General features: G+C 36.4%; 2 protein-coding genes across 3 annotated transcripts in view; one reads left to right on the forward strand and one right to left on the reverse strand.

Moving 5' to 3' along the window:
• Positions 1 to 3,311, forward strand: part of Smp_015780 (putative atpase n2b) — an 18,506-nt gene extending 15,195 nt beyond the window's left edge. Inside the window, 3 exon segments of the mRNA XM_018788968.1 lie at positions 302 to 315; positions 320 to 571; positions 2,956 to 3,311. Of these exon segments, the coding sequence (XP_018654458.1) occupies positions 302 to 315; positions 320 to 571; positions 2,956 to 3,096 (407 nt within the window). The 3' untranslated portion in view covers positions 3,097 to 3,311.
• A 3,991-nt stretch (positions 3,312 to 7,302) lies between these two features.
• Smp_130790.1 (eukaryotic release factor 3-related (erfs) (hbs1-like)) lies at positions 7,303 to 26,856 on the reverse strand (the record flags this gene model as incomplete). Of its 2 annotated transcripts, XM_018788969.1 has the most annotated exons (11): positions 26,597 to 26,856; positions 26,406 to 26,552; positions 26,162 to 26,308; positions 23,149 to 23,397; positions 20,974 to 21,191; positions 18,589 to 19,018; positions 17,217 to 17,456; positions 15,922 to 16,133; positions 12,975 to 13,078; positions 10,328 to 10,472; positions 7,396 to 7,428 (listed from the first exon to the last, which is right to left on the reverse strand). In XM_018788969.1, the coding sequence occupies exons 1-11, from the start codon at positions 26,634 to 26,636 to the stop codon at positions 7,396 to 7,398; spliced, it is 1,965 nt and encodes a 654-aa protein (XP_018654460.1). In that variant the 5' UTR covers positions 26,637 to 26,856. The 2 variants fall into 2 exon arrangements, with proteins under 2 accessions (XP_018654459.1, XP_018654460.1); XM_018788970.1 differs by having other exon boundaries at positions 7,303 to 7,428; positions 26,162 to 26,856.
• Between the last annotated feature and the right edge of the window lie 659 nt (positions 26,857 to 27,515).

A 27,515-nucleotide genomic window follows, 5' to 3' on the forward strand; every position in this document is an offset into this window, starting at 1 on the left:
TCCTATTATGGGACTCCTCAGCAGTGCGCATCCACGATCCCGGTCTATCGGTTAAGGGCTCCGGCTCGAGACAGGTAGGTCATGGGTTCGAATCTCGCGAGTGCGGGATCGTGGATGCACACCGCTGAGGGGTCCCATAATAGGACGAAACGGTCGTCCAGTGCTTCCAGGTTTTCGATGGTGGTCTAGCTTCAATTGACCCATGATTTCAACTATGAAAATACTAAATTCCCCACAAAACCCCCTCCTATCTATTATCATATTTGTTTTTGTTTTTTTAATTTCTATTCATTAAAAAAAGCCTTTAGGTGCTGCTGATTATATGAGTTTAGCTAAACGTTTTCATACAATTATATTATATGATGTACCACAAATGGGGATGCATAATTTACCAAGTTTAAAACGTTTTACACATTTAATTGATGTTCTATATGATACACATACACGTCTTATTATTGGTGCTAATTGTTCAATTGAAAATTTATTATTATTATCATCTAAAAATGATACATCATCTATTGAATTACAATTTAATCATCGTCAATTAATAGATGATTTAAAGATTAATATGGTAAGTTCATGATAGAAAAGTTTTTTCTAAAAAAAGAATTGTGAGAAGCAGTGACTAGTGGAGTTCAACCAGATCTGTTGTGAGATAGTAACTCACTGAATAAATTTGGTGGATGTGTGGCTCAATTTCGTGGATTGGTTGAAGTTAGACACTAACACCGTTGGATGCCGGCTCAGTGGTCTAGTGCCCCCAAATGCCCTGGTACGACCGAGAGTTGGGAGAGTCCGCTCTCCCTCTCGAAATGCTCTCACATGGCCACGCGAATATATAGCCTCTACCAGAGAAGTCCTACTCACTGCCTTCTCGCAACACGGGTGTTGTTTACGAAATTGAGAGGATGAAAAGCGAATGTCTGGCTCTTTAACCGGGTTGGTGGACACGGTGAGTCCACCTAGAGGAGTTGGAAAACCCTGATTCCAAACCAATGGTGCACATGGGTTCCAGAATCCTGAAGGAACAAATGGCGTATGAATCAATCGTTGGTCACCGGCTACCATCGGACTGCATCTCCTCACGATGCTCTACTGCCTTGTAGATCAGACCTTCAGGTCAAAGGCTCAGGGTGTGGCCCCCTAAGAAAACCATCTGCTTCAGTCTGGGCACCTGAGCAGTATCATAACCCTCACACAAATCAAATGACATTAGTGAGGCGCATATATATCTGGTGCTTCCTTGTACCAATATTTATGTGTTTAAATAAATGAAATAAACAATGATCTAGTGGTTAAGCGCTCGCGCGCGAGACTGATAGATCCTGGGTTCGAATCTCGCGAGGCGGGATCATGAATGCGCACTGCTCAGGAGTCCCATAGTAGGACGAAACGGCCTTAAAGCAGTGCTTCCAGGTTTTCCATGGTGGTCTAGCTTCAAGTGATTCATGATTTCAACTATTAACATTACTATTAATCCACAAAACCCCTTTTCTGATAAGTACTACCACCACTAAATTAACTATTTCTATGAATCCGGTGTTCATCTTGTTGTGCTAACGAGGTAAGGCAACTTGGACCGATGCATAACTATGCCTGTTCCTACGTTATAACTGACTGACTTTTCTGATAAGGCAACTTATATGTACTTTGATTTGAAACGTTTTTACTCATTCACATTCTTTAAGAATAGAAAAAAACATGCTACGTATTTTTCTGAAATTTTAGCTGATTTTCGTTTTATAGCTCATATGATGAAGATGTTCTACTCATACTCAGTTCCTGAAAACGTTGCTTTGCAATGGTTACATTAGCATTTAGAGGATAACTGGGATGTAGCAGCTTCTGTGTTAATTATGCATCCATGTGATTGATTCTGACTTTTCAATCGACTCAATCAGCTTGTGACTATTGAGTCTTCTTTACCATCTTAGCAGTTCTACTTTTTTTATAGGAAATTGTGATCTCTAGTATATTTACGTTATTGTATTTCTACGCTTATATGCCTTGCGTGGACTTGTTTGTGTGTCTGTTTACTTATTCTGTCCAACACTTGTCTTCTTGTCATACTATGTATTATTTATTTTGAGTTATATAAACACTTGTAATGTGTAATATTTTGAGTAGGGATATCTGCCTTCTCTGCTTCTCATTTGTTCATCGAAATGAATGCATGAAATCTAAACGTCTGAAACACACGTATTTGACTCCTATGTCCGTGTTGTTATTAACAGGATCTAACGATAAAACATATGACATAAGTAGGATATGTTTTGTCTACAGCATTAGCGGTTCTATCATATTGAAGTCAAGTCACGGGTGTATACCATGTATCAATCAATGAGATCGTATAATGTTAGTTTGAGGAAATGTGCAGGCTTTATGATTGTTTCCGTATAACTGTACAGGACCCCAAATGCCCTGGTACGATCGAGGATAAGGAGAGTCAGCTCTCGATATGTTCTCACATTGGCACGCATATACAGCCACTACCAAGGTAATCCTACTCACTGCCTTCTCGTGGCGGTGTTGTTTAAGAAATTAAGAGGATGTAAAGCGAATGACCGACGCTTTATCCGTGCTGGCGAATACGAAGGATCCATCAAGGGAAGTTGGAAAACCCCCATTTCAAACCAATGGTGCACATTGGCTCCAGGATCCTGGAAGATAATGCTGTATGAACCTATCGTTGGTCACCGACCACCATGGAACTGCATCTCCTTACATTGATGCACTGCCTTATGGGTTAGACCTATAGGTCAATAGCTCGGGGAGTAGTGGCCCCTTGAGAAAGCCACCCGCTTCGGTTTCCACTCCTGGGCAGTATCACAGCCCTCACACAAATCGATTGACTTGATTTACAGACAAGGTGGTGTTGTCTAATTTAAATAATCATCGTAATATTTCCTATATATTATCATTGTTTTAATACAATTTTCTTTCTGACAATTCTAGGATCATCCAACTAATGTGAAAGCACCAATATTTACAGGTGATGAAGATTTGTTTGCTTATTCTAGAACATTATCTAGATTACATGAAATGCGTTCAAAAGCGTATTGGGATCAAAGTGGACCAAACCGTAAGGTTGGCTAAGAAAAGAGAACATAAACATTTCATAGAAAAACAGATGTCCAACAGATTCGTATTTTGCTGATTAATTTTTTCCCTTTATATCTTATTATCTATGACTTTGAAAAATAGAAAGAACAATTCTACTTCTTAATCTTTTCTGTAGATAGAATATTATACACAGATGATTAGTTTTGCGATACGCTTATATTTTGTAAAATACATTTTTCATTAACATCAAATAGTTGTTTGTAATACTGTCTAGTGAATGGGTACTGTGTTCCATTTAAAGAGATCTATGTAATTGAGCACGCACCAACTAAGGATATGTACTTTTTCTATTTATTTATTTAAACACATAAATATTGGTACAAAGGGGCACCAAATACATATGCGCCGCACAAATCTCATTTCATTTGTGTGAGGGCTGTGATACTACTCAGGTGCCCAAACTGAAGTAGGTGATTTTATTAGGGGGCCACACCCGGAGCCTTCAACCTAAAGTTCTGATCCACAAGGCAGTGGAGCATTGTGAGGATATGCAGTCCCATGGTAAGCCGGTAACCGACGGTTGATTCATACGCCATTTGTTCCCTCAGGATACTGGAGTTAGCCCATGTGCATCATTGGTTTGGAATCAGGGTTTCCCAACTCTCCCAGGTGGACACTCCACATCCACCAACCCGGTTAAAGCGCTGAACATTCGCTTTTCGTCCTCTGAATTTGTAAACAACAGTAATGCCACGAGAAGGCAGTGAGTAGGACTTCCCTGACAGAGGCTGTATACGCGTGGCCATGTGAGAGCATTTCGAGAGGGAGAGCGGACTCTCCCCACTCTCGACCATACCAGGGCATTTTGGGGGCCCACATTATTCATGGACTGATGCTGCATTCTGTGTTGACCATACCTAGTTTTTTAAGTAATTCTCTACCAACAAGTATCTTTTGTTTAGTTAGGCACATGTAGCACTCGTTCAAAAAAATCAATCGCGCTTATTTATTCGCCATTCCAATATTCGTACAAAATGCCACGGGAATTAGATGAACTACACAGAGTAGTCATTATTCAAATGTTAACATACGAAAATTATCCCTACCTCATACATCTAATTCTACTACCGCACCCTAAAATGATGGAATCGAGAACGGTACTGATGAATTTCACTATGGTCCCGATACTAACGTCACTTTTGACATGTGGTTTAGGCATTAAGTGAACCTATTTAAATTCGATTTTGCCAATCAAGATGATGCTTGGAAGGTTTTCTTGCTACTTCGGAAATTTAGTTCAAGTGAGTTAGGTAGGTACGACAATTACATTTTGCCTCTGATCACACGTGATCGTTCATTTTCTGACATTATCCATCCATTAAACCAACAGTTTGAAGATAACTCCTCATTATTCAATACACATTATTGATGTTTAAAAATGATTATGAACGAAGACGCTGACACCCTCAAGTAAGTGGTTTTCTTAGTGGCACACTCCACGAGTCTTTAACCCAGAGGTCTAATCCACAAAAAGATGGATCAACGTTAGGAGATGCAGTCCCATATTGACCGGTGACCGACAATGGGTTTACAAATCGTTTGCTCTCTCAAGATCCTCGAGCTCATGTGCACCATTGGTTTGGAATCAGGGTTTTTTAACTTCCCTAGGTGGATCCTTCGTATTCACCAACCTGGTCTAGGCGCCGGATATCCACTTTTTGTCTTCTCAATTTTGCAAACAACCTCACCGCATGAAGACAGTGAGTAGGACTTCTCTATTTGTGGTTATATACACAGGGACATATAAAGGCATTTTTAGAGGGAACTCCCCACCCTTGACCGCATCAACACATTTGGTGGCCATCAATCGTACCAATCTACTTACTATCTTTTCTGTACTGTTTTTTGTTACATTAAAATCCTATTTTAATAATTAGTTGTATACTGTACTGAAACATTAGTTTTATACTCCTGTTTAAATGTTCATCCGCTTTACGTATAATAGAATTAGCTTTCCACTTGTCTAATATTTTTTTACTCCCCAACTCTTGGTTTTATCAGGGGTTTTGTGGAGATTTTAGTAATTTCAGAGTTAAATTCATGAGTCAACTGAAGCTATACCACTCCTTCTGATAATAATCATATGCTCACTAGTGGCTGGCTTCAAGAGGAGTTAGCTGGAGTTCTAGCGAGAAGCAATAACCAGTGGAGTTCAACCAGGTCTGTTGGGAGATATCAACTCACTGAAGACATTGATGAGTGGTTGCTCGATTTCGTGGATTGGTTGAAGTTAGACATTAACACCGTTGGATGCCTGCTCAGTGGTATAGAGGTTAAACGCGAGACTAATAGGTCCTGGGTCGGAATCTCGCGAGGCGGGGTCGTGGATGCACACTGCCACCGATGAGTCCCATAATAGGACGAAACGGCCGTCCAGTGCTTCCAGGTCTTAAAGTTTTATAATTTAACTACAAAATTATTTTCATTAACTATTAATCATTCAATTTGATACATGCGTACATGTTTCATCTCATCGTGTTAACATAGTAACAATTTGAGCTAACACATATTTGTCTCTAAGTCTATGCTGACTTTGAGAGACTGGTTATTTTACATTAATTCATAGTAAGTTCATGTTGATTCTTTTATTTGAAGAAGACACTTTCCTCTTGTGTTTTTATTAATATAATTGTGGATACAACTATGGTGTTTGTTTAGTTTAATATAAATAGCATTTTACATATTTACACAATTTTGCTAAATTGTGTGAGAAGAAAGTTAGGGGCTGCCAAACCAAAACGTGGCATCAGTGCTTGAAGTCACTAACTTCTAGTCTGAGCCATGTTGGTAGATGCAGATTACTTGGTTGGGGTCCGCGTGACTATCGTAACCAATCGTTGGAGATTCTAGGTGACATGGCTCAGAATCGATCACAATGGTGTAGGTGTATACACTCCTTATCTTCCCTTAAACCTTGAGATTAAAATTGCTTCATATCTATCTTCCTTCCTATACTATATCCTTATATACAACCTTTTGTATATTACCACCACTAAATTAACTACTTCTATGAATCCCGTGTTCATCTTGTTGTGCTGATGAGGTTATGGCAACTTGGACTGATGCATAAATATGCCTGGTTCTACGTTGTAGCTGACTGACTGACAATTTTGCTCGTGTCTTTTCTGGTTATTATATCAATCTTATTGTTTTCACTTCTTTCGTATTGTTTCTTTTTAATCTTAATTAAGTACCGACAATGTAAATTCAGTCAGTTATTGAATCATGGGCAATAAAAGGAATAGCATATATGTAAACTGCAACAGTTTAAGTCGATACACATTCCATATTGTTAATCACTAACTTTCTTTAACTTTTTCAAACGGAAAATAGCACTGACTTATTAAAAGAATGAAGTTACATATGTATATATCCACAGTTGAATTCACGAGTCAACTCAGGCTAGCCTACCATTGAAAACTTGTAAGCACTGGACGGCCGTTTCGTCCTAGTATGGGACTCTTCATCAGTGCACATCCAAAGTCCCTAAGCGGGTCTCGAGCTCAAGACCTCCGGTCTCGCGTGAGAACGCTTAACCTCTGGACCACTGTGCCGGAATCCAACGATGCCAATGTCAACTGTGAAAATACTACAATCTCCACAAACCTCCATACTTATATATATATATATATCCCTTGAATAAATAGCAATGTATAAATGGTTAAGACTATGTAGTTGGGGGGCGAATATATCTTCCACAAAGACAAATTCCATTGCACTTAAACTACAAATTACTTTTTTTAATTATTTGAGCATAAATATTGGTACAAAGGGGCACCGAATACATATGTGCCAAACAAATCACTTGATTTGTGTGCGAGCTGTGATACTGCCCGAGTGCTCAGATTAAACTAGGTGATTTTAATAGGGGGGCCACACCCAGAGCCTTCGACCTAAAGGTCTGATCCACAAAGTAGTGGGTCAACGTAAGGAGATGCAATCCCATGATAGTCGATGATCAACAATTGGTTCAAATACAATAATATTTTAATTGTTTGTTTTTTACAATAACATACACCATTAACATTTATAATCCCATTGGAAATTGAAATAGTATCATTGATATAAGATCAGAAATAAATAGACAGTGAAGCGTAAGAAAACAAGTATTGAAGGTTGAATACATGAATATTTATAATAGTAGCTGTTTTAAACATTGAATAATGAAAGACATTCTGGCATTAAGTATGTTAAATATTAAAACAATCAAAGAGAACATATTTGTTCTTCTTCCCTTCATAAGATACCATTTGTTTGATTGTTTTCTACAGATCAACTAGATGATTCCTTTTTTGATGGAATGATCTATACACAAAGAGAGATAAATAGATAAATTATTGATCATAGACATGTATTATTATAATAAATAGTAGTTTGTACAAGAATTAACAAGTAAACTACTTATATGAATATTAAATTACCATTTAAATAATCATAGAATACTATAGACGTTGAACGTCTGACTCGACATGCAATGTTTTATGGTGCAGGAGTAGGTTGGAAGAAAGATAGGAGCGACCATACCAAAACGTGACACAAATCCATGAAGTCACTGACAAATGAACTGAGCCATGTTGGTAGGTGTAGACTACCTGGTTGGCATCCGCGAGATGATAACAACTGATGGTTAGAGACAGTAGTAAAAACGTTAGAGTTTATATACATGGGCAGTATAATAAGCCTCACACAAATCAAATGAGATTTGTGCGGCCCGCGAGATAACAACCGATGGTTAGAGACCTTGAATGACATGACTCAAAATCGTTTGCAATGGCGAAGGTGCATCCACTCTTTGTGTTCTACCAAATTCTAATCTTCTGAACTCTTCATGTTTTTATCTTTTTTCTCTTTCTAAAATTATTTCACTGTATTATACTCCTTGAATAACATCTTCAAACCTTAATCTCTCACATAATGCTTATACTCTTACTACTTCTACCACCATGGGACAACTGTATCTTTGTGCTAATGTGGTATGGCAACTCGAACTGATGTACGTTGTGACTGACTGGCTGATAGACGTTAAACACACACATAAATCATACATCAGGATTGTTTATCAGTATTGGAGATGGTTGGAAGAAAGTTAGGGGCGGCAAAACTAAAACGTGGCATCAGTTCTTTAAGTCATTAACTTCTAGTCTGAGCCATGTTCGTAAATACAGACTACTTGGTTGGGATCGGCGTGACTATCGTAACCAATGGTTGGAGATTCTAGGTGACGTGGCTCAGAATCGATCACAATGGTGTGGGTGTATACACTCTTTGTCTTACCTTAAAACTTGGAATTAAAATTACTTCGTACCTTTATTTCTACCAACTAATTCTTCCTGTATCATATCCTTACATGCAGTCTTTCTTTTATATATTACGAGCATTGAAGTAACTAATTATATGAATTTTGTGATCATTTTTTGTGCTAATGAAGTGTGGAAACTTAGACCGATGCATGTATGTGCCTGGTTCTGCGTTGGAGATAATTGAATGACTCTGGCCCACAAATTACTACTTAAAATAGAATTAGTAATCCGAAAAATAAAAAAATTGAATGATTTCAAATTACTTCAACTTTTAATGCAAAATGACGTAAATATGTAAGTTCACATTGATGACTAGTAGTTTCGATAGTAACCAGCTGTAAAATTCTCGCCTTATGATTAGACTACTTTACCTAGTAATCAGTAGTTAGCCGTCTTAGCTTGTACCTCTTCATAGTAGTTAAATGAATTATCGACCAGTTAACTATTCTCTTATCGAATGAAATAAAGAGATTTTTTTCTTTGTTACTTGGATAATCATTTTAAACCTGTCCTTTTTTGACGTTTAACCACTGCTTTGTGAGAGATGTTTATTGTCTTATCACCAACTTGAATTTAAGCTTAGTTTTAACTGATTTATTGTACATTAACCATTGATGTATAAATATTTCCTAGTAGCTAAGATGATTGATGTGAACAGCGAAACAAGAAGCCTTAACAAACTACGGAAGCTAATTTTGTGGACGTTATTTCATTTAATTCAAAGCTTGTAAAACTGTAACATTTACTTTTGTCCCTAGTCTATTCTGCAGATCATAAGCTTTCGTTTGATGTATGATTCACTGCCATAGCACTTTTTGTTCCAAAGCTATTGTAATTTAGACGTAACCTTTTGTACTCTATTTTCTACTCTAATCCACCAGTTTTGGACATAACTGTATTTTCCTAATTATTGTACGTTATGGTCAGGTTAGTCATCTATTTATTCATGTATCTTTTTACATTAATCTGAATTGGGAATTCGAGTGCTAGATCGGGATTGGAATAAAGTGATTAGTGTTCCAGTTGTCCTCGTCTTCTCTCTCGCACGCGTGCTTGCCAGCCAATCAGGGATAGAATAGTTTTCGTCTCTCTACCCCCACTTCGAACTCCCGCATACTAGCCTCAAGATTAAGCCAGTCAGCCTATCGCGTCAAGGTCTTAATCTACATTAGACCAGTTATACTCGGCACTAAAGTGGGTAGACAGATTCAAGGACGTAACAATGATTTTTTTATTCGAATAGATCTTGAGTGCATTATTCAAGTGAATTCGAACGTTATTTCAGTGAATTTCATGAAACTTTTGAGTTTTTGATAAAACAGATCTAATTATGGACAGTGAACAACTGTTAATTTTATGAACCTGTTGTTATGAAACAAAACACTGTGGATAATGCAGAATAAACGAATTAGTAGTGAAATCCAAGACGGGTCTTTCATCTTACTTGAGGATCGTCAACTGGATGGATTTACACTTCAGAGTTGATATCCACTCCGGAATTCGAACCTACTTCCTTTTAGCTTTGAACACCATCGTGCTATCCGATTAACTATTGAGTCTAGATGGCCACTCACATATGTAATGAGTATGAGTTTTAATGCAATCTGAAATAGTTCAGATTATCCCGCGCTGATGAGTTCCAAACAGGACGAAAAGCGCGTCTTGGATTATACTGCCAGCTATAGTCTATCTATTCTATGTAAAACTTGCGTCATAATGACTATATCGAGGCAATCCGCATAGGATGCACATAAGCCAAGTAAGACGGATCGAATTTCAGTTAATATATCAACAACCGGATAATCCAAACCATTTCGCTTTAAATAATGTATAGTACTGCTACTAATGATTACTCAGGATTTAAGACAGATTTTATAAGTGCTAAATTAATATTTTCCACTTACTTTTGTTACAGTACCACCAGCAATTGATTCACCGCCAACACGAAGCATAAATCGTCCAAGAGGTTTACATTTTTCATAAACTTCTATACAAATTGGTCTTTCAAATGTCAACTCTACATTTGCTGTACAATTACCAAGAAGACATCTAAAGATTAAAGAAATAAATACAAACAAAGTAATATTTAAGAAAATTATTCACTAGCAATTTGTGAACTTTTCAAGCACATTACGCAACAAAAACTCAGACTACATAATATCATAAAAATGTTTTTTGGCGATCAAATACATTGAATAAAGCGCACTTTCTGCTTTTTTTCAAAGGGTCTGCTTGTCCAGGACTCCACATTAGAGAGGGCACCTAAGACTCTCCACAGAAAATAACATATCGGTATTGCAGTCAACATGAATTTAGACCCGACAGATGAAATACTATATTTTACATTTTAAAACTACATATCGGCATAATTCATGAATTACTGGGGTTTATCTAAGTTAACCGATCACAAACGGATATTTATTAATCACCTATTGATACCAGGGGCACCAAATACATATGTGCCACACAAATCGAATTTTTTTGTGTGGGAGCTTGGATATTACGCTGGAGTCAAAACCGAAACAGATGGCTTTCTTAGGGGGCACTTCTCGAGCCTTTGGCCTGTAGATCTAATCCGTAAGGCAGTGGAGCAACGTCAGGGGTGGCAGTTCCATGGTGGTCGATGACCAACAATAGGTTCATACGCCTTTTGTTTCCTCAGGATCCTGAAGCTTATGTGCACCATTAGCTTGGAATCAGGGTTTTCCAGATACCCTAGATGAATAGTTTGTATTCATCAACCCGGTTGAAGCGCCGGACATTCGCTTTCCGTCCTCTCAACTTCGTAAACAACACCGCCGCGAGAAGGTGGTCAGTGCGACTTCCGCGACAATGGCTGTATAGGCATGGCCCTGTCAAAGCATTTCGAGAAGGAGAGCTGACTTCCCCCACTCTCAGGAGTACCAAGGCATTTGGAGGCCATAGCTAGTACTCAATAGATCTTAAGAAATCTGTCTCGAATTTGATTTGGGTCCTTAAATGTACTAGTAACAAAGTGTCCCATACGTGTGTGAAAATGTTCAACGCTCCATGTGTTACAATTTTTTCAATACCGGTACCTTTAGTCAATGAAAGTCTTTTTTTAAACGGTACAAATCTCCTTACAAAACATTTTAATCTATTATTCCCGAAACTAACGTGTCTCATACCAATAACTGTTGCATTGTCGCAATGTATTTCTCATTAAAGATTTGACACTTGCCATCACCTTATTCGTCATTGGAAATGATAATCTTCATTCATATAGCGATAGCTATTTTTCTCCTTGTTATATATATGAAGGAAGAAGGAGAGCTATATATGTTTTGAAAGGCTAAAAGTTTCTGAGTGTCATTTGACCTGGGTTATGATGGTACACTCGAGTAGAAATGATACCGGCCGTGTTACTGAACCACAATTTATTCAACAAGTTTATAGACTACTACTACCCATGCTTTTAGTATGATTAGCTTGGTAGTATATCTAACATCTATACAAAAAGTGAAAGATAGTTGTCATATTAAGGAGTGAAGTTAATAAACCAATTGCTAACTAAATAGGTTTGATTGAATTCAATTAATATGTACATTAAATCAGTGTATAGTGTAGCATTCTGTTAGAAAACACTAAAATGTTTTGAAGACATTGGTAGATGTTATGGTAATTCAGGTGGACGGAAGTACATACTTCTATTTCAGACTTTGAATTACACTAATCTTGTATAGAATAGAGATGAGACGACTAAATTGTATAAACTAAAGTAGATGTAAAAGATCATAAATCCGTGCCAACTTTTATCGAAGTTGAGTGCTTAAGTTACTGCTTTAGTGAATAAGAACTCAGGTGGGGAAAACCAATTTAAGTATTTAATAGTTGAAATCATGAGTCAATTGGAGCTAGACCAACATGGAAAACCTGGAAGCACTGCTTTAAGGCCGTTTCGCCCCATTATGGAACTCCTCAGCAGTGCGCATCCACGATCCCGCACTCGCGAGACTCGAACCCAGGACCTACCAGTCTCGCCTCAGAGCACTTAACCGATAGACCACTGAGTCGGCATCCCACGGTGTTAATATCAACTTCAACCAATCCACGATCCAAGTATTTAATGAAAAATTACAGAGTTCTTTCGTAAAATGTAAAAAATCATACACTAAGTACTTCATTTGCAGATCTTCCATCAATTGTCTCAAACTTCATTGTTCCTTTATTGTTATTACATTCACCCTCTGTTTACACTCCCGTTCCCTTCAATTTGATCTTCTCAACCTTCTTTTACTAAACATTCCACTTCTGATTGGCGTTACAAACTACTCATGTCAACAGACATAAGTAACACACCCCACACCACAACTAAGTTATTACCAGGCAGATAATTGTCTAGAATGTGTTAGGTGACATCTTAGCAAATTCTTATAAAACAAGTTATCTTAAGGCTACACTCTTTAGGATCATAATCAAAGATTATGATGATAGAATTCTATCTGTAGAATAATTTGCTTTAATATGCATTATCACTGATTAAATATTATTTCTTTAATATGAATGAAAGATAGCAACAAACTGACTGACCTTGGTTTTCGAACGACTTTTTCTATTTTGTTTTCTCGATGAGTCATAGATTTTAATTTAGTGATAGTGGCTGCTACATTGGCACAATTATAATAGTATATAACCTGAAAAGAGATAAATAGGGAATATTCAATTTACAATTCTAAAATGAAAATTGGATACTAACTGTCAATGTGTACAAACCAGTCAGTCAGTCAGTCACAACGTAGAACTTCGTACGTACGTACATCAGTTCGAGTTGTCATACCACATCAACACACAGATGCAGTTGTCGATTCAAATCCCATAGTGGTTGAAGTATTAGGAGTATAAGCAGTAATTAGAAAGATTAGGGTTTGAAGATGTTATTCAAGAAGTATAATCCAGTGAAATAAATTTGGAAAGAGAAAAACAGAAATGGACATGAAGAATTCAGAAGATTAGAATTTGATAGAATACAAAGAGTGGATGCACCTTCACCATTGCAAACGATTTTGAGCCATGTCATCTAAGGTCTCTAATCATCGATTGCTATCATCTCGCGAATCCCAACCATGTAGTCTACACCTACCAACATGGCTCAGTCCATTTGTCAGTGACTTCATGGATTTGTGCCATGTTTTGGTCTGGCCGCCTCTAGCTTTCTTCCAACCTACTACTACACCATAAAACATTTTTCATCGGGGAAGTCGGTGGTTGGGCATACGCAATACGTGTCCCAGCCATCTCAACTGATGAAGTTTCACTACTTCATCAATCGATTCGCCATCCTTACCTAGTACTCGCTTCCTAAAAACTGCATTACTTACCCGGTGATACAAATGGAAATACCATAATACAGTTAAAACTAACCAATAATAGCCTTTTATACATTGTCACTTATATGCAAGGAGAAAAACCCACTAAATATGACAGAAGTTATACTTCAAAAATTAATTTGTTCACACAACCCAAAAATTGTTTTTTATTTGATTACATACAACTACTGTATATGCATATCAGTAGTGAAAAGGAATTCCTTTACATTTTACTTGATAATCACAATGTGATTCAAATAATGTGGATTTTACTACAATTATGTTAAATGATATTATCAAAATTCATTATAGTTATATTCTACATGAACTTTCTATTTTATTATGTCAGCCGACATCAAAGTTAGAATGTTCAATACAAACATCAAGCAAGTTCAACTGTAAGTAGCTGGACCGCGGAGAACTACTACAAACATCATCGAAAACGTACAAGTATTTATAAACAGTTGTCTACACAAGATACTCCAAATCTGTTGGCCCGATACTATCAGTAACAACATACTATGACAGAAATTAAATCAGCTTCCAGATGAAGATGAAATTAAGAAAAGACGCTGAAGGTAGATATGACATAATATTTCAGAAAGCATCGAACTGTATCACAAGGCATATACTGACATGGAATCCTCAATGTAAAAATATATTATTGACAGAAAATAAAATTTTATATAGTTGGGATCATGAGTCAACTAAAGCTAGACCACCATGGAAAACCTGGAAGCACTGCTTTAAGACCGTTTCATCGTTCAGCAGTGCGCATCCACGATCCCGCCTCGCGAGCGAGATTCGAACCCAGGACCCATCAGTCTCGCGCCAGAGCACTTAACCGATAGACCAACTATATAAAATTACTAAAGTCTCCACAAAACCCCCTTCTGATAAAAAAATAAATGATTATACTTTTACAGATATATATAAATATATGATTATGCTGGATAGTTACGCAAATTCAGTTAGTCTGAAACTTTATATTAAAGATATGATATTCGATGAAAGTATATCAATGAGACAAGCAAACAAACTTCCTGTTCACTCGATTCAACACAAAAACAACAGGAGCAAGAATTTCAGCGAGACTGTATTCTCTCAGCTAGACAATTTAATCGTCTTGAAAACCAGAACCATTATAGAAAGACTGGATGCTCAAATATACCAGAAGCGCACATATACAAATTAAATTCCCAAATACAATGACAACTATAGAAAAATTTGCAAAATCAGCTTCTAATCAAAAGAGCGAAGACGTACTACCGCACACCAATTGTACGGAGAAATGAAGAAAGGCACCATCTTTCAAAAGAAGTTGTTCATTCAACTTCATCAAATAATATTTATCGAACTTATCAACGAGTACGCAAAATCAAATAGAAAAACCAACAGAACGAATTATTCTACTACATATGAAGAAAATATCGGAGAATACAAATCGATTGTTGAAATATAAGCGTATCTCACAAACCATCCAACACTATGCAAATAGAAAAACACAATAACAAGAGAAGATAAGTATGATACTATCTACGCGTATATAGCCTCTGACAGGGAAGTACTGCTCACTGCCTTCTCGCAACACGGGTGTTGTTTACGAAATTGAGAGGATGAAAAGCGAATGTCCGGTGCTTTAACCGGGTTGGTGGACACGGAAAGTCCATCTAGGGGAGTTGGAAAACCCTGATTCCAAACCAATGGTGCACATGGGCTGGCCCCAGTATCCTGAGGGAGCAAATGGCGTATTAATCAACCGTCGGTTACCGGCTACCATGAGACTGCATTCCCTCACGATGCTCCACTGCCTTGTAGATCAGATCTTTCGGTCAAAGGCTCCGGGTGTGGTCCCTTTAGAAAACCACCTGCTTCAGTTTGGGCACCTGGGCAGTATCACAGCCCTCACACAAATCGAATGAGATTTGTGCGGCGCATATATATCTGGTGCTTCCTTGTACCAATATTTATGTGTTTAAATAAAATATAAAAAAATAATACTATCTACAAGACAAGTTGTTTCATTTGGGAAAAACATAGTAACATCTAGAAATGATATTGTTAATTGAATCATATTCAACTATCGTAAATGAGACAAGATTCATAGGGTGAATAGAATACAGTAAATACAATAACAACAATCAACAAAACTGACAACAATTTACACTTACAGGATAACCTTTTGTGATAGGTTGTTGTATAGAGAATACTAATAATTTAGCTGAAATACAAGTGGATGGTTGTATTGGATTATCTGGATCAGTAAGTAAATCACCAGGAATAAGAGTTTGAAATGGATCAATATCTGTCAACATCAATGCCACTTGATCACCAGAAAATGCAAATTTAACAACTTGATCTAACAATTTGCCTCCAAGATCACCTGAAAAACATATATTTATATAAACGAACAGTGATTAAGTATGTTTATTGTATGTCAAAGTAACCGCTTTTCCTAAAACGCAGTGTTAGTTAGCATAAGGATTTTGATTAACATTATGAATAGAAACATTCAAACCATCACAAATGACACAAGTGAATTATTAAGTCTATTTGATGATAATCAGTCACATCATCGATAATGATTTGATTTATTGTTCACAAACTATATCTATTAAGTACACTATAAGGAAAGACAAACAGCTGAAGCCCTATACATTTGGGCTAATCCAAACAATATTAATAGGAGAGATGGAATACAATTAGCAGTGCTATGGCAGCTAATCATTAATAAGTAATAACCTGAACTCCTTAAATGTTTTTTATCTAATTCATATTATCTAAAATGACAACAATTACACTCAATGATTCTAATCTGTTATCTTATCGGAAATTGTTAAACAATTCATTGGAACATTAAAAATGACACATACATACAGTTTCAAAATTACACTCTTCAAATCTCACTCTTTTATTATTTTTATTTTTGTTTTATTATCTTCATGTTATACATGCTGTGACAGATATGGTTCAAATCATATATATTACAAATTGTATGGTTTCCTTATAAATTCACTGATAAGAGACAATATATAGTGTGAATGTAATTTCCTCCTCTCACCTCTTATGTTTTTTCTATACAATATGTTATATTAACGCTTATCATTTCACATCGCATATCTCTTACACATACCTAATTTAGACATTGTTAACGTTGATTGGATGACCTATTCAGTGTATAATGAACTCGGAGAACCATGTACTACCTACCTATTTATATTCGATAATTTTGATGTTTGATTATAATTCCTTGAAAAAGTTTGGATCAGATTGCCAGGTGAAACGTTGGATTTAATTAAAATTCATTCGCTGAGATTTTACAAATATATTATTCCTATTTAATGTCTTACATCAACTCGGCGCTCAAATACTGTGAAACTATTCGCTCTAATTTAGACGAGAGTTCTTATATATATATGCTATGTTTATAGAAAGAATGTGAAACGATTCACTTCAATAAACTAACCTTCAGCATCATTTTGACTTGTACGAGTATTACACAATGATCTGATAGATTTCACACAAGTTCGTACATCACTTGGCAAGCAAATAACCTTACTTGTAGGTATATTTACACCGCTAGAAATAGCTCCAGATATAACCCGTCCAGCAACCATCGGTACACTGGAACCAGCAGGTTTAAATATATCACTGACAACAAAACGAAAAGGTCCATCAACAGTTCTTTCTGGTGGTGGAATCGAATCTAAATAAATTATTTAGTCAAAATATGTTATCATTAATATGAATAATATGAAAACTAAACTTTATAATTGAACAAAACCATTAAAATGCTTTTTTTAAACTTATACATTAGTAAAGAAAAGGGAGAAGTCCATCTCAATAGGATGATCATGAAGTTGTTTTGAAAACCAATGAATGACATTTGATATATAGACAATCATATGATGTCAATTCTGAGTTAATATCAACTCTAAACTTGGTAATCATACTTGACTTAAACGTATTCTTATCACTTATAGTTGTAAATCGAACGAATGGATGAAAGCAGGGGAAACGTTTATGAGTACATGTACGAAATGTACAGAAACAGGTGTATTTATAGTTTTTTTGGTATGAGCTACATCATTATAATCCAACCAACCTGCAAGTAGGAAGTTTATATAATTGTTCAATTATAGCATGCACGTTGTTATTCTAGAGGGTACTATCGGTTTCTGATTGTATAGAATCTCTTGGAATTTACTTATAAGCCATGAAATGTCAAAATATGTATTGAGCCTCCACCAAATTTCTTAAAAGTGATAGATTCTCAATTTCGACAGACCAGTGTGCTCATTAGATAATAATGATAATAAGGGGTGCATAGATGTATCTATGAGTTTGCATGTATCTGAGGTAGTAAGTGTATAAGAAGGAGAAGAGAAGGAATTCTACTAGGTTTTCTGAACATGTTCCTAGAAACCTATGGCTGAAATGGAGTATAGTCATCACAACTGAAATTGCCAAACATCTTTAAGACAGTGGATATCAAGTGAATGTAAGTTATGCATTCAAAATAATTAACAGACAAGATGGTTTTTGTACAGATTTGATTGTTCTATTGCAACCCAAAAATGAAACAACATAAATAAATACATACTTGGAAACCATTGTTTTTTTCTGTTGATATGTGACAACTAGGGACGATGAACAGGTCCGATTTTGATTATGACAACGAAGACAATGACTTAGAAACAAGATTGTTTGTAAGGACATTAGAGCCACACCTAATATAATGAGGAATTAATTCACAACTCATATCGATAGCATTTAAATGAAGGCACCAACAGTTCCAGAAGCAGTAAATGGTAAACAACCTCAGAACCACTACTTACCAATAAGTTCGAGTAACGAAGGTCCCGTATACCACGTAAACAGGTTAGAACTTGTATCTGAAGCGTTTTTACTGCTACTGGACAAATTTTGAGGTACTAAGTTAGCTCCGACCAACCCAGACACTGGACAATACATAACTCCGGAAAAATTCATAGATTTTAAAAAACTAGATATTTGTGTCTGAATTTCATTGAATCGTGACTGACACCATTCTACTGTATCCATTTTGTTTACAGCGACAATTAAACGAGAAACCCCTAGTAAACGAGCTAATCGAGCGTGTTCCCTTGTCTGACCTCCAGCACCAATTCCAGTTTCGAATTCCCCTCGAGTAGCATTGATAACTAGGAGAGCAGCATCAGCTTGAGTCGCACCACCAATAACTTGTGGAACAAAATCCTTATGTCCAGGAGCATCCATTAGAGCAACCTTTGCATATCGAATAAAAATAAGTAACGTTTCAATACACAGTAAGCAATGATTCAAGGTTAGGAAGAAGATACAGAGAAGGGAACTTCTTGCTTTGATGACAATTTTATTAAGAGTAACTCACTATCCATTTACTGCTAAGAACATCTTCTGACCACCTACACGTATTTCTTTCCACCACACAAATATAAATCATCGGATGTGTAAATAAAGTCAAGAAACAGGACTTTAATAGAGTAGAAATTAACCCATAAATGTTTACTTAATCACACGTAATATAACTCGATAGCAAAGTACAAGCTAGTGTACATCATTTTGACTTAATTATTGGAAGTGAAATGAATTGGGGTCTAAAACTTTAACCTAATTAGCTATAATTTATGTGTTTAATTAAGTCTCACCGTTCAATACACAAAAAGTAAAAGGAAAATACAGATACCATCAGTTCCTATCAACCAAGGAAGCACCTAATACTTCAAAAAATTCACTGGAAACATTAGTAAACGTCTTAAAAGTTGAAGGATTTGTAGTTTGAATGTAGATCTGAGTCATATACTATCTACTTATATTTTGACAGTATCACATAACAAATTTGTAGGTATACTTGATGATTGAATAAGACTGGAAGTGAAGAATGAAAGGTATAGAATTATATGTTGACGTAAAGAAAGTACAAGATAATAAAGTATGTATTGTTTCGATTGAATTTAAGCTGAATATGAGCTTCGATAAAGAAGCCTGTACCTCTCTATAAATAATTAATAGTATGGTAGTCTAGTCTTTTCAAGCCTTTTATTTTACCTTACAGTGTGGTCAACATATATTACTCCCGTCATCAATATAGAAAACCTACTGACTACATCTAGTCAGTTATGACCAATATACAACTTCTTCAGTTATGTGAATCCAACCAAGTTGTCACAAATATCAATTTAATAAGATTGATAAAAAGATTATACTGTACCATTGATGAAAACAAAAGTCTAACAACTATAGATTCAAGAGAATGAATTAAATCAAATGAGAAGTATAAAATAATGTTAAAGCTCAAGATCTACAGAAAGCATAAATATGAATACATCGGTGTCACTACAACCGATTTCAAGCTAAATCTCTTATCTTCTGTAACCATAGATTACGATTAGCAGTGGCTTAGTGGTTAAGATATTCGACTTCCAAGTTGGAAGTTTTAATTCAGTTTCATCTCCTTTAGTTGGGGCAACCAGGTTGTAGTATAACTAATCCTCACAATTAGAATGTGGCTCGAAGTCAAGCACACAAATATGTACTTAATAATCAGTTGATTCGAAGACTGAACTACATCATTCAAATTAATAGTTAATAACTTCATAGGTTGATGATCCTAAATGTTTTATTTTCGTTACTGTTAGCCTTTTCCAGACCTATTCCCCCATGCTACCTAGTATAACTTATTATGGTAAATGGTGATGAATATCCGTAATACATGTCTAAAAAGATCCAGTTGATGAAGCGGTTAAATTATAATTTATGGACGACTTTTGAGGGATCCTTAAGTTACCTTAGGAGTGCTGACCAACTTACTAGCATTACATCAAGGTTATAAATTAGTTTGGAGAATATGGATAAGGATTTACGGCTAGACACTAGGGCTAAGAATTAAAGTAAGGGCTTTCATCACGATCTAACATCAGCTGTAATGTCAAAATGTTGTTTAACCATACGGATGAATGAATTCCGCGTTAAAATCCAAAACCTGCTAACCTAAATCTGATTGGTTCATCCATAAATTATAGTCTTGCTGTATCACTTTACCAGTGTTTTTACCTAAAAAGATTGACTAGGATTAGCCTTAAACACAGTGGAAATCACAAATTAGGCATCAGAAAATCTATTTTCATATACTGTAGATTTCGAAAGCATAGATATAATCACACAAAAATATGAATATATAAATCATGCTTTTAATCTCTTACTCGTTTTGATTTTGTTTCAAATGAAGTTTGTGCAATATCCATTGTAACGCCACGATTTCTTTCCTCAGAAGTTTGATCTAGAATCCATGCATAGGCGAATGATGCCTTGCCTAGTTTTTGTGCATCCCATTGGTATTTAGCTAATTGTTTACTAGAAACATGTCCTAACAAACATAGTAGATTTCCCATTAGAGTGCTTTTACCAGCGTCCACATGTCCTATTTAAAAGAAAAACAAATATATACATATTTATATTTAAAGATGAATATTGAAACGTTTTTACAACCCTATAAACAGTATACTGAACAGTTACAAGCAAGAATGTATAATCATGATACAAAAAAGTAGACGACATTAGTATAGCCGAACAAAACGAACAATTGCAACTTATGCTTATTTAAAGAAGCCAGTTGTTTAACGACGACGATCCAGGCACAATGGATGTGGTGAGCGTTTCGGGGGAAGTGTAAGGCGTGATCGATAAAAAAACACCAACGACAGCATTAAACACCTACCACCACATCAACTCTCTTTGACTTTGTATGACTATATCTTGTTCATTCAGCAATCACAATCTTTCATGTGTCATAAACGATATTAGGTTTCGGTGATTCACTTTCCCTATCCTCTAGTTACTGTTCGCTCTTTATTCTCGTCTAATAGACTGTTTCAACTGTTTTTTGTATACTTATGGTTTTATCTTGTTTTAGAAAGGTAGTTTATCTGGGCAAATAGCTGACTTGTTATGACTTTGACAAGGCTAAGATTCTATGTTGGACAGACCGGAAATTAATTTAAAAAGGAGTCTGTGTGACATTGCTCCCTACAACGGGGCCAACAAATGAAGCATTGTCTCTTCACTAAAGACGAGGTTGATACGTGTCTGCATAAAAATGTGAATCACAATCGCTATCAAGCAATGGTGATGATTCTTGCTAATTGAACGCTATACTCGGATCTTAAGCTAGTCTCGTAACCCCCAAGCTAAATCTACACAGAGACTTGAACACGAGAGAAAAGGCGCAAAATAGGCGATAAGCACTTTACGCCAAAGGTTTATTTATGTACAGAAAATATGGGGTTTTTATAGTATTTTAGAAGTCCTTGGGTTTTCCTGGAATGCTACTAAACATAGTAGCATTGTAGTAATCAGCCAATCAGAAACCCTACATGTGAATTTTCACTTTCGTGATGTTTCTAGCAAACCTTCTAGTCAAACGTTGATTGGATAAAATGCTTCTTAATGTTTTCCTGAGCCTTTCTTGTCTATTGCGAGAAATTTTCTGGATCACTCCAACAAATACGATTCGGCCAGTCCAAAGGACTAGACACACAGGAATTGGTCACTAACGCCATCAATCTCTGTAAATACCATAGTTCCACAACAGGTCAGTAGTGAGCTGAATAACTTAGTGGTAGCATCTCAAACTGCGAAGCCAAAGAACCAAGTTAAAGTTCAGGAGATCACATTAGTTCCTTTAAGATTCCAGAGGCTCCTTGCTGACGAGTTCCAACTAGCAAGAAAACCAATTCCATGGTCTCTTAACAACTATTACTAACCACCAAAAGTATAAAATTATAAAGGTAATTATTATCCAGTGAAAAAGCATAGAAATAATAGCATTTAAGAAAAGCCCCCAAATGCCCTGGTACGGTCGAGAGTGGGGAGAGTCCGCTCTCCCTCTCCAAATACTCTCACATGGCCACGCGTATACAGCCTCTGCCAGAGAAGTCCTACTCACTGCCTTCTCGTGACATTACTGTTGTTTACGAAATTGAGAGGACGAAAAGCGAATATCCGGCAATTTGACCGGGTTGGTGAATACAGAGGATCCACCTAGGGCAGTCGGAAAACCCTGACTCCAAACCAATGGTGCACATGGGCTCCAGTATCCTGAGGGAACAAATGGCGTATGAACCAATAGTTGGTCACCGGCTACCATGAGACTGCATTTCCTTACATTGATGCACTGCCTTGTAGATCAGACCTTTAGGTCAAAGGCTCGGGGTGTGGTTCCCTAAGAAAACCATCTTCTTTGGTTTGGGCACCTGGGCAGTATCACACAAATCAAATGACATTTTTCGTGTAGCGCATATATATCTGGTGCCCCTTGGATCAATATTTGTGTTCAAATAATAATAATTTTAGACAAGAAAAATTACAGTTAAACTTACCCATAACAATAAGATTGATAATCTGTTTTTCTGCTGACTCTTTATGCAATTTAGAATATTCGCTTACCAAAGAATGCCGGTCAATGGGTTTGCTAGGAGTTGCTGAATTATTGCCCGGGGTACGTAAGAAGTTAGAACGTTCATCAGAATGACTAGAGATCGTCAATTTCTGAGAAAGTGATAAATTTAATAATGACGTATCAGCACGATTGACCTCTTCTGTAGGACGTGCTTGAGGTACACCTAAAGCTGCATAAATCAAGATTGATACAAAAAGAAGTATCAATTATTTCCCTGACCTTATATCGCATAAATTAGACACTAAACAAATCGACAAGATGAAAAATCCACTTACAGTTGACTCATTACTGAGTAGTGACTTGTCATGTTTGTTTAGTCCTTTTTAGTGGTGATCGAATTCTGTCAATCAAGTTGCATTGTAGCGACTAGTCTAAATGACCTCACATTGTGTGCACTATGTTGAGATGTTAAGTGATTGGAGGTAGTCGATAGGAAACCCTAAATCCAGGTCTCGTGTTATTTGGTTCTCACCATTAAAGTATAACTGTAATCTTTAGGAAGTTGATCCTCCGTTACCTAGCATCAATTTTCTCAAGATTGGGGGCACAGCCTGCTGATGAGTGCCAGATAATACAAGACCTAAATCCAAGGTACCCTATCGACTACTCGTAACCACTTAACAAGGTCTACTTCTTAATTTTAGTTGTTTAACTCAACAGTAAAACCTCCTTAAGGCACAAATCTAAGGAACCGATCTTATGATATGATTTTGAACTACAACTATGTGCGAACAATTGCTTATGCGATGAAACCGCTGTAATATTATGAACTTATCTTTTTCAAAATCTCGAGTTGACCGTGATTCATAATTACTCATTCTTTAATTGGATTTGTTGGTTTTGAGCCGTATTTTTCATGATCAGATATGAACAACGGTTGGTATTGTTTCCTCTCATTTGCTTTTCATTGAGTTAATGCCCTTCTTTGCCAAGTTAATGGGATGTAGCATGTAGGATCAGTACACATTTTTGCCCTGCGTTGACTATGAATTACCAGCCGACCTATTGGTTGGTATGTAGAAATCCACAGATATATTCGATGTGCCCCAGAATTACTCCGAAAATAATAGCAAACAGTGGTTTCATGTTTAATTAGCTGCAAAAGCCTAATCTTGAAGAATCATGACTGATAGATAAACATGGTGATATGCTAACATTTTCTAACACCACATACCAGGTAATTTATAATCGTACAAGCCAGTAACATATGAGAAGGCTGACAACAAACCAGTTCCATTATAAAATGTTTGAGTGGATATACGACACTGGAGAAATAGAAATCGGGACTTTATTCAGACCCAACAGAAAAAATTAGCACCATCCTCTAGTTATTCGTCCTCTGTTGTAATCATTTTATGAATAATCGCTAGGTTGTTCAACATAGTAAGATTTGACAGTTAGATACGGTAAATTTAGATTGATTCAAAGAGTTGGAAACCATCTATTTTTCCAATATTATTTCAAGACTTAATAGTTTATGTATTTTCTTGTACTCTGTTAAGTTAAACTGACTTAGTAAGCTTCATTTTGGGCACTCGGGCAGTATTCCAACCCTCACACAAATCGAATGATTTGTGTGACGCATATCTATTTGATACCTCCTTGTACCAATGTTTATGTGCTTAAATAAATAAGCTAGATAAAACTCTCAATTTATTGACGGTCTCATAATTGTTACAGTTGCATTAATTTGGAACGTACAAACATACTTAGCACATAGGATTAATCAGTAAGTCAAACACAACGTAGAACCTAGCAGTTGCAATTCGGTTTAAGTTACCATAACCTACTAGCACTGCAAGATGAAATCTTCAGGGCGAATCTCAGAGTATTAGGCGTAGTAACAGTATAATTGGTTACAGAAGAGATCAGGTAAAAGAGATACGATTCGATAAAATATAAATTAGTAAAATACAACGAAGATTATGAGGAATTTAGACACTTAGGATCTAAAGGGTAGCAAAGGGTAAGTGAATGTAAACGGTAGTATAATTGGTTTTCTTTTCTCCAGACATTCAGGACAAGTAAGCAACTTCAGATAACTGACACATTATTTCTAAAATATTATAATAAAGTTTTTGTTTGAGATTATTTGATGGAAGTATAGAGAAAATTTTTGTTTATAAAATAAATCCTCCATAAATCTGCATCATTATTCATGAGGGCTAACCCCACAGTAACACTGTTTTGTTAAAGTGACTGTTACCTACATTAATTTTTACGAGATGAAAATCTCTGCTATACTCGAAAAGCGTTAAATATATAACTGACGAATACATAATGTATAGCATACCGTGTGCCGTGACTTTTCGTTGACTGCAAGGCCTTGTCGTTACACTAGCTAATTTTGAACCGCAACGTTCAAAAGTCTTTGGCTCCGGAATATCGAAAACAAATCCAGAGACAGTACGAGGTGCGAATAGGTAGTTATAAATGGGTGAGCGGGTGCGGACTATAATGTTTGAAAACCTTGATAACATTCCATCAAATCCTTTCGATTTATTAGCGGTATACGACGACATCAACAAGCCAAAGAAACTAGGAGTTTTATACCCTATGAGACACCCAGTACTGTCAACAGTTTTTATCGGCATATCATAAGCTGTAATGCCAGCTAACTTTGATATACTACAGTTGGAGCTAAAAAGGCTAGTTGTTTTCGACAAAAAATGAAGGTTAGTTGACTTTGACTTAAGGCGACTTGTGGTATCTTGTATACTAACTGTAGTTTTAGCAGGCTTCTGAAACGACTGCTGAGTTGACGGGGATTGTGAAGTTAAACGGTCAAGCAATTCAAAATCCAACTCCTCTACTCTGGACTTATTTACAGAAATTGTACTGTCCACTAATTTATCTCCCCCAACGACACTTGTGTTCAAAGGTTTAAAATTACCTACGATTTGGTAAAGAAATAAACCAAGGTGATAACCCACTTGAATCAAAAAGATCACTGTTGCCAAACACCTCATCAGAGCCATGCACGCTATCATTTTGATTCGTAACTTCGTTATTTCTTGGTACGGAGAAATCAAATCCCTGATAAGACCCTATTCGTCCAGACACAACACCAGGAGAATCTTCTGTGGACAGTGAATAATCGATATTTAAAAAATAAACAGAACTTGCCTGGTTTGAAGTTTTCGGAATCGTTTGCAGGGAAATCCTCTGCTGTGAAACTTAGTGGTTTGACATTCGTTAAAGATACTGATATGTCTTGCTTGAATACACTGTCAGGATTAAATATGTATCGTTCTGATGTGTTCGGGGAAATTGTATAGTCATCATCAACTGAACTTGCGAAGGCTTCGTCATAAGTATCTACATCTATTTGTTAGTTCAGTTTCCATCAAAACAGTTATAACGCGTACCATCATCATACAATGCTCTTACGTTTCTGTGCCGCGACATGTACCGGGTAATTCACAACGCCACACTGGGTATTAAATTGTCTCAATAGACAATGGTTCGAAAATGGTTTCGATTATTGCAGATGTAATATAAGAAGCCCTCGCTTAACGAAATATCGTGCCATTAGCAAATGATCCCTTGTACCTTCAAGTAGGGACCTAGGGATGTAATAGTTTAGCCCTAAAAGCGAACACAATAATGTTGAAGTTTTACTTCTAAGATGCTGAGAGTGAATATTTTTGTGGACGACTCCAAATCATTATATGATTCCCATTAAACATCACAAAAGATACGCGACCCAAAGTGATGGATAATGGAGATAATCGATTTCTATTGCGTTTAACGTTTGAGATGCCTGTTTTTCGACCACACTTTATCTTTTTGGAGATTTGAGTCTGTGGAATATTTCTTGGCTGACACTAGTTGAAGTTACTTTTTGGTAAATTTCTGTCCCTTATGTCTATCCTGATGTAAATGTCGACGTTTTTCACTCCTGTTTAAATTTATTAATAAATTCCACAGTTGAGATTGTCTCTGGAAGTCATCTTCAGTCTTCAGTAATAAGGACAGTAGGTTGATGAACCTGTGTTAATCCTGAAAGATTTCTTTTCCGCGAAGGTTAAGCTTCTCCTTGAAAATGTTCACTGATGGGGCTGATACACTTGTTTGGGTAATGCGTTCCAGTAATTGACCACACGATGTGAAAAACTTGACCTCACTTTAGTTCATTAGATCGCTGTTTCTGAACCTTCTTGCTATGACCTCGGAGATCATCAGTGCCGGAGGGAGCAAAAAGATAAGACATATTAACACCAAAATCGTAATTAAAGATACGAAATGTCAGTATAAGGTCACCTCGCGTCATACGGTAAGACAAAG

Source organism: Schistosoma mansoni, chromosome W (assembly GCF_000237925.1).
Source record: "Schistosoma mansoni strain Puerto Rico chromosome W, complete genome".
In the NCBI taxonomy this organism is placed as follows: Eukaryota; Metazoa; Platyhelminthes; class Trematoda; order Strigeidida; family Schistosomatidae; genus Schistosoma; species Schistosoma mansoni.